This window comes from Arachis duranensis, chromosome 9, assembly GCF_000817695.3.
Source record: "Arachis duranensis cultivar V14167 chromosome 9, aradu.V14167.gnm2.J7QH, whole genome shotgun sequence".
NCBI classification, from domain to species: Eukaryota; Viridiplantae; Streptophyta; class Magnoliopsida; order Fabales; family Fabaceae; genus Arachis; species Arachis duranensis.
In genome coordinates, this window is record NC_029780.3 from 99,360,235 (window position 1) to 99,369,670 (window position 9,436).

The 9,436-nt window shown below is 36.0% G+C and overlaps 1 protein-coding gene across 1 annotated transcript; it reads left to right on the plus strand.

Moving 5' to 3' along the window:
* Positions 1-6,889: 6,889 nt before the first annotated feature.
* Positions 6,890-7,534, plus strand: LOC107466393 (uncharacterized). Its single transcript, XM_016085368.1, has one exon. The coding sequence runs from the start codon at positions 6,890-6,892 to the stop codon at positions 7,532-7,534; it is 645 nt and encodes a 214-aa protein (XP_015940854.1).
* The last annotated feature ends 1,902 nt before the right edge of the window (positions 7,535-9,436 follow it).

Consider the following 9,436-nt stretch of genomic DNA (forward strand, 5'->3'; position numbering starts at 1 on the left):
CCTTTTGTAGTAAGTTTTGGTTTTTTAAAAATTATTTATTATTATATCTTTTAAATTAAATATTTTTTTAACCTTTTTTAGTAAATAGATATCACCTTTTAAGCACTATAGTGTTTACCTATTTTTATATTAAAATTAAAATGAATAAATCAAAATTATTATCGGTTCGAGTTTATTGAAAATGACAAGAAACATGTTTTTATTTAATTGGATCTTTTAGGATTTAATGGATATTCTAAGATTTGTCTTATAATCCTAACCAAAAAACAAATATAGAAATATAGAATGATGCTAGAAAGATAATAATTTAAAATGATCTTTTTTAACTTAATATTTATAATTTTATGTGTATAATATTTATACTTATATATTTATTATATTTAATATTATATATTTATTCTAACAGTAATTAATAAATAAAAACAAAAGTGAAAAACAAAATCAAGTTATGACTATATAGTTTCCAAATTATGGTCCCTGAATATTTTTTGTATTCTTATATTCTCTATGGGGTAACAATTTCTTAATTTATTAAGTGATATTGACCATGACATTTAAAAAAATAAAAGCGAAAAAAGGAAATAAGAATAAAAAATAGATAAATGGTGTAAATTAAGAAGGATCATTTTTATGACTATGTTACCATAACTACGATGATTATGGTGCTTCAACAAATATTGCTAATTAATTAAAGTAACTCTTTTTAATTGTTAAACAATATTTTTTAAAAGTGTTGCTAAAAAAAGTATTATAAAAATATAAAAAAAAATTAACTTTAATTTTATCAAAATCATAGTATAATCATACTAGAATCTACTAATTAAGAATTAGATTTACTCAGTGGAATAAACGATAATTTATCTTGGAATTAACCTTGGAGGTCAAACTTTGTCTCCTCTCTTTTTTTTTTCAAAAATTCTTTTGGTCTTTTTCATATATGTATAGTTTTAGGTCTGAACGAGCAGATTTTTGTTATTCTCATGAACGAGCAATGTTTATTGATTTGGTCCTTGAAGCTAGTGGGTTAGGGCCCACTTTAATTGGTCATGACTCATGAGGGGCTATTGCTTTTAGCAATTTATAACTGTAGAACTTAAACAAATGAGCCCAGCCTTATAGAATCATTGAGAAACCCACTATACACACCAAGGTTATCAGAATCGGATCCATGAGTGAATCGGATAATGAACTAGTTTAATGATTCATCTGTGGTTAGATCGTGATTGAATCGATTTGATAAAGTATATAATAAAATTATTTAAATATATCTATATAAAATTAAAATATATTTTAAATATTATATTAAAGAATTTATTATTAATATTTTAAAGTTTTTAATATTTGATTTAATAAAAAATATTCTCAAATTAATGAAATTTGGTCTAAACTCCTTTCATTTTTATGGTTGGCTTTATCCCAAAACTAGAAGCACCACATCGTTAAAAACATTTTTTAAAAAGATTAACTACTAATTTGGTATTTAAAAAATTAAGTTACTAACAAAAAAATTTCTAAAAGATATTATCAATAAAATAGTCTTAAATTATTTGAAAATACGATAAAATAACTAATAATTATTATAATTTTGTACATAAAAAAATTTTTATATTTAGTAAATGACATATTTATTAGATCTAAATTTTTATGGTAATATTTGAATAAATATTTAAAAAGTCCAAAAAAAATTTGGAACAAAATTTGATTTCTAAATTTTTTTATTTTTTAAAAAAATGCTATCATTTACAATAATTTTTTTTCAAAAAAAAAAATTCACTTGACAAAAGATACCAAATTTAAAAAAAAGAAAAGATCTTATTTCTCTAATAATGTTTGCAAAAATATACATCAAAATTTGATCTCTAAAATCATTTTTTAGAATATATATTTAATATTTAATTCTTTTTGTTATGTTTTAAAATTTTTCGGGGGCTTATTTGTCGTTAGCATCTTTTTAAGTTCGTTTTGTCGGCGATGCAAATTTTTGGGTAGTATTTTGATAGTTTATTCAATGACAAAAATTAACTTTTCTATGATCTTTAGTTTGTGAGGTGTGACCTTCAAAAGGAACAAAAACAATTTATATCACTATCATGCAATCTAGCATCATGACTATTTTTCAAAGGCTTTTCACTTTATTTTTTAATTATCATCTCTACACTTTTGTGGTAAAAAAAAAATTCACCATTACTCCTCAAACGGATATTCTTTCATTTTTTCTTCTACAAAAACAAAAAAAAAGTTCAATATGTTTGATACTCATTGTTATTTTCTCATTTCATCATTTTCTTCTTTTTATCTACATCTCTGAAGCAAATGATGTATATGTAGAAAAGACGCAACAAGTAAATAGGATCATCTAGTCAAACTCGATAAAAGAGATTTAGACACCCAGTTAGATAAAAATAATTCCATACATCTACAATATATATAATATTGGAAAGCAAATCACAAAATAGGAGAAATGCAAGGAGAAAAATATTTGGACTGGAAATAGGCATTGCCACAAGTTTTTGCAAATCCAGAAAGTGGAGCAGATTTGGGAGGACCACTGATGCGTTAGAATCTACAAATCTGAAAGACAACAAAGAAGCACTTTAGGACACTAGCAACTGTAGAAGGCATATATCTATTTTGTTGATCAGATCGGTTTGCAGTAGCGATGGCGAGCACAATATATTTGATGTCAATAGAACTGTAAAAATCATAACTGATTCAAATGGGTCGTCGTTTTTTCACAGATTCTTCTGATTTTTATTGGTTTTCTACATATAGGTTCAATGTCTGAACTAGACCAAATAGATTATCGATTCTTGATTAACCCAGTCGAATTGGCCTATCCAATTCGATTCTCAAAACTATGATACTCACCTACCATGATACATTGTTTGTTTGTTTGTTTGTTTGATTCATTACTATTTGCATACGATAATATAAGTGACTTGTTTGTGTAGTACCAGACTATTTTTTATCTCTAACAATGTTAAATAATTAAAGTTTTTTGACGGACTTACTTTTCTTAGAATAGATTTTTAGGACGAAAGTGGGAGAAGGTTGTCTAGTGGCACCTTCTTAAAACCATTGTTAGCTGAAAAATTGTGAAATAATAAGGAAAGTGCACTAGAATGGTTAGGATTTGATGTTTTCTTAATGTGTGTTTGAATTAATTTATGCTTGAAACTATTTCTTATGTGAAAGTTGATAATTTTTTTCATGGAGATCTCTAAATTAAGGAAAAACTCTACTAAATTTTCGCTGAAATTATTTAAAAATATGTTTGGTTTGTGAAAAAAAAATACATTTGTTGGAGGTATCAAATTATAGACGAAAAGAGAGCTGAAATTTCTAAAAAAATAAATAAATTATGTTGTTGGATGAATTCTAAGTCTTGACACTAATAAAATATCCTAAAGAATAAAACACTTCTTCTTTCTCAATTAAGCCCCTCTTGTATTCTTCTCTTAGCCTATTATTGCACTAATAAAATACTATTAAGATTTGCTATATTGTATGAATTAAATATAAATCTAAACAAAATTGTTGAGTAATATATCTTTGGTAAGTATTTAAAGAAAGTAAAGTATGACATATTTTTATTATGACCTCTCTCTCTCTCTCTCTCTCGCCACCAATAGGGCTTCTCAATCGTCACCTTCTACCTTAACTATTCCTAAAACTTTATAGGCATAGGATGCAAATGATTATCCCTTCATTGTTGTTCCTAACTCCAATTATGTGGGTCTTGTTATTGCGCCAGTTGTTCTTCTAGGAAGTTGTCCTACTAATTCACCAAAGCGGACTCCTCCACCACCTCCACCCATTCAACAGGCCACTACAATGACATAACCTCCTGTGATAGACACTGTGGTGCCAGAATTCTCTCATGGATCCTAGCTAGATGCCTCAGAATTGCGGGTCATCAGGATGATTATTTAGCCTGATATCTTGACCGCGTGAGCACTATTTTAATTGGTTTTAAATGTAGTTTATTTTGAAATTATTAAACAATATTTGTATTTACTAATCTTAAGTTCTCCATTGATAGATTTGCACAGAATAATAATGCATGTACACAAGAGTTCACTAATGGCATTAAGGTGATGTACGATCATCCATGGTTGAGCTACAAGAAGATCCATACTAACACCAGAAAGTGCTAGTTTCGTAAGTGGACGGTAAAATCTCTACTTCTTTAAACTTTAGTTAGTTTCTATCTCCTGTTTTGTCTTTGTATTGAATTTTGATTAACTAATGCTAATTATTTCCTTGTTCAAGAGAGAGAGAAGACTCACGATGGCATGATCAAGAAGATTTTTCATCACCACATGGATAAGTGGCTTCAACAGATGCTTGAGGATGTATGTAAGAGGTAGGACCACCTTATTCAATAAGCTCTAATCGGATATTAAGAAGGCCATCTATGCTTATTGAGAGAATCATGAGGGGTTCAAGTGTCGTGGAATAACAAATAGGAGAAATAGGGCATCGATTAGGTTGTCTAAATATATTGGTGGGTCAGCGATTTTTATGAAAACAAAGTCTAGGCTGGTATATAACTTGTATTAATATATTATGTTCCTTTTATCTTTGATTTTAAAATTAACTGCCACTTGATTTGAGCTTTTTCTTTCAATATCTGGAGTCTAAGTCGTTGGATCGTTAAGTGACGATGGCTGGAGGTCTTCAAGTATACTCACACGCTAAAAGAGAATAAAGAGAGATTTGCCGATCAGCAATCTGCAATTTTTTTTGAGTAAACGTCATAATTGATTCGATAACTTATAATTGTTTTAAATTAATTTTTTTCCGAATAACATTTGCATTGAATCATACATGCAAAACTTGGTGGCCGCGACCCAACAATCTCAACAGAGTGGGGAGGACGACAACAACTCCTCTACTTCCATTATCAATCCTAATGCAGTGTGGCGCCAAACCGCATTCCATCTGTATGAAAAACCTGTCTACGGGATGGAGTCGTTCTTTGGAAGCAACCTCCGTACCTCTACCTTGTCCACAATTGCCACCAGCCCTGCAGATCTCGAGGACATCAATTTGAGCGAGCAGATTCACAGTCTAGCCTAGAGCCTTCAGAACCAGGGTCACCAGCTGCATCTGGCTGAGTTGAGGTACAATGAGCTCCTCACAGGCATGGCAGAGAGAAATTATTGCGATGCAGAGACAAAGTCCTTAAGGCAGGAGCTCAGGTAGGAGTTGGAGTAGATCCAGTTGATGCAACATCAGATGGTAGTCTACTATGACCACATGCGCGCATCTAGCAGCGTCGTTGCTGGAGAGAACTCCTCGTCCTCTACATAGGCACCAACATGGGCACCAATACCACCACCTAGACCACCAACTTAGTAAGACTAGGGAGATGACGACAATAATTGTCAGGACTCGTAGTGATTTTCGTATAGTTTTGCTTTGTTTGGCATTATTAATAGTTTATCCGTTAGACTTTTCTTTTGTTTTTTTATTTATTTCAGATTATAGTTTGATATCTTTGATTAAAAATACTATTGTATTTTCATTAATTGAGATTTGACTATTAATTCTTGATATATTCATGATGATATATCATGTTATAACAATTATTCTATATATTCATTCAAAAAAAATCAAGTTTATTGTCAAATTTTTTGTTGGGGTGAATTCGCTGGTTGTTATTAATTTAATTATTAATAAGTAATATATCACTGTCAAACTTACTCAGGGATAAATCTGACGGTAGTAAAAGTGCGAAAACCTAATTTATAGTGCCTAAGTTACCGTTGAAAATTTTTCAACAGTAACAACCTGCAAAGTTTCATCAATTAAAAGTTTATATTCGCTGCTAAATCCCCAATAATTAGCGGTAGACAAAAAATTCCTTCTGGTAAATAGTAACTGGAGATGATTTTACCATTTGATTGACTCTACCGCTAAATTTGACGATAAATAATTTACTAGCAGATTTTTTTGGAGTGAGACTTTCCTCCATGGACTACTAATTGACCTTCGAAGGGGGTTACATGGTTAGTGTTCATACCCTGGACCGAGCTATAAGGTCCGGGTTGGACGAAGATAAGGGAGCGACCTCTTTAAAGGATGGCCCATTAAAATGAACTCTTCACAAAGAGCTCGAAAGATTACTACAGAGGCCCAAGAAGACCCAAAATGAAAGGACCACCGATTACTAAAAGGCGGTTGGCCAGAAAATATGATCTCACTCACAAAAAGATAGGATAAGATAACAAACTTACCCCAAAGAAAGATCATCAAACACTACTATAAATACATTGGAGCATCCAGCTATAACTCAGATTCCAATACTACAAAAAAACCTGCCTAAAGCCAGTACAGACTTAAGCATCAGAGTCTCTTGCAGGTACCACCACCCTCCGATGATCGAGGACCAGCAGTATTTCAAGTTCCAACAAGTCAGGAGCGGCAGCCTCGACCAGACTGAAAGATCTCGTCGGAGATCGACCTCCCTGTTTCAGGTAACCCTAGGAACATTGGCGTCATTGCCGGGGAACTTGGAAGTCATCCCATCACCATGGCAGACAATCCTTCTCACAACGACCACGCCTCCAGATTAGAAGACGGAACACCGACAAAAAATATGGATGCCGCCCCACCATCACCACAGGAGGCAACCCACTCTAAGAAGGATAAACAAACCTAGAATACAGAGATCCTAGATGCCATCCGTGAACAGCAAGATCAGCTTAAACAGCTCGAACAAGAAGCAGAACGATAATGAGAAGCCGAGTGAGATCTGCGAAGAGAAACAAGACGGCGCAAAGAGCTAGAAGAGAAACTCCAAAAGCTCGAAGCCGACCTCAAAGCTAAAACTACGCGATCTGACCGCGAAGCTAGCCCCAATAAGGAACAAAACATGTTCACGATGGAAATCATGAAAGCTGAAGTTCCAAAAGACTTTAAAGCTCCCGACATGACCCCATATGATGGTACATCTGACCCAAGTCATCACCTCAGCAACTTTAGGAGTTGGATGTACCTCATGGATGCCTCAGATGCAACCTGCTGTAAGGCCTTTCCGACTACTCTTACCAAAACGGTGATAAAATGGTTCGACAGCCTGCCTCCGAGGTCAATCACAAGTTTTAATGATCTTGCCAGAAAATTCCTAGCCAGATTCTCCATTCAAAAGGACAAGGCCAAGCATGCTCCCAGTCTCCTAGGAATCAAACAGGGTGATCGGGAGAGCCTTCGGAGCTACAATGAAAGATTCAATAAAGCATGCCTTGACATACATAATCTCCCCACAGAGGCGGTCATCACGGGACTTATCAACGGACTGCGTGAGGCTCCCTTCAGCCACTCCATATCTAAGAAGCACCCCACATCTTTGAATGAAGTGCAGGAGCGAGCTAAGAAATACATCAACATGGAGGAAAACTCCCGACTGGGAGAAACCTCCAAGGCCGGGTTTCCCTACCCCTTCCGGGACAAAGACAAGGAGCCGAGAAAAAAGGAGGACCAGTCCATAGAAAAGCCCATGAAATATGATAACTATACCCCTCTTTAGATATCTTTAGTGGATGTCTACAAGGAAATATGCAACACAGAAAAGATCCAACCACCTCGTTCGATTAAGCATAAAAGGGGAGGAAGCCAGAACGAATACTGTGGATACCATAGAATCTACAGATACCCCACAAACGAATGTTACGACTTAAAGAACTTCATAAAAAAATTGGCCCGAGAAGGAAAGCTAGATCGATTCCTAGCCAACCCTATAGACGAGCCAAAAAAGAGAAGGAGGGATGAAGAGGGTGGACGAGTTGAACGCCCCCTCACGCCCCAGAAAGGCACGTCCACATGATCAACGGAGGATTCACCGGAGGAGGGATCTCCAAATCATCCTGCAAAAGACACCTTAAAGAAATATACCACGTCGGAGAAGGGGATAGGTCACCCGATCTCCCCGCTATTTCTTTCACTAAAGAACACGCTGCTGGCATCATTCCTGGGCATGATGACCCTGTGGTCATCACCATCATACTGGCCAATGCCAACCTCCACCGAACACTGGTCGACCAGGGAAGCTCAACAGATATCCTATTCAAATCCGCCTTCGACAAGCTTGGACTACAAGAAAAGGAGCTCATAGCATATCCCAACAGCCTATTTGGGCTAGGAGACGCTCTAATCCAACCCCTTGGATACATTCCACTACACACAACCTTCGGAAAGGGAGCCTAGTCCAGAACACTAAGCATAGGTTACATCGTGGTCGACGTGAACTCCGCATACAACACCCTTATAGGCCGGACGACCTTAAATCAGCTCACCACATTAGTCTTCACTCCACACCTATGCATGAACTTCCCAACTCCAAAAGGCATAGCCACCGTCAAAGGAGACCAAAAGCTTGCGCGACACTGCTACAATGAAAGCCTGAACCTAAAAGGCAATCCCAGAGGAAAAGAGGCCAATGTCATTGAACTCGAAGGTGCCCAGGCTCACGAGGAACTTCGTCCTCAACCAGAAGGTGAGACCGAAGAGGTTCAAATTGGAGACACCCTAGATAAAACAAGAAACATAGGTGCAAACCTAAAAGAAGGCCCAAAGGAGCTGCTAATAAAGTTTTTAAGGGAGAATTATGACCTATTCGTGTGGAAGGCCGCGGACATGCCCGACATAGATCCTGATTTAATGTGCCACAAACTGGCAGTGTACCCCGGATCTCGACCAGTGCAACAAAAGCGCAGAAAGCTCGGCCCGGAGAGATCACAAGTCATGGAGGAACAGGTACAGGCCTTACTAGAGGCAAGGTTCATAAGGGAAGTCAAGTACCCATTATGGCTGGCAAATATCGTACTGGTAAAAAAGCCAAATGGAAAGTGACGAATGTGCGTAGACTACACCAACCTCAATAAAGCCTGCCCAAAAGACCCTTACCCCCTACCGAATATCGACACCCTAGTCAACGCCTCATCAGGATACAAGTACCTCTCCTTCATGGACGCTAACTCAGGACATAATCAGATCCCAATGCATCAACCCGATCAAGAGAAGACCTCATTCCTAACCCCGAAGGCAAACTACTACTACGTAGTAATGCCGTTTGGACTAAAGAATGCGGGAGCCACATATCAGAGGTTGATGAACAAGGTATTCGCCAACCACATAAGGAAGCTGATGGAAGTCTACGTAGACGACATGCTAGTAAAAACCCAAAAAGAAGAAACACTACATCCCGACCTTGTGAAAGTATTCGGCACCATAAGAAAACACGGGATGAGACTAAACCCCACAAAATGTACCTTAGCGGTAGCAGATGGCAAATTCCTAGGGTTTATGCTTACCCAGAGAGGCATTGAGGCAAGCCCAGACAAATGTCAAGCCATACTCAATATAAAAAGTCCGACCTGCGTAAAAGAGGTATAATAGCTAAACGGAAGACTAGCGGCCCTATCCAGATTCC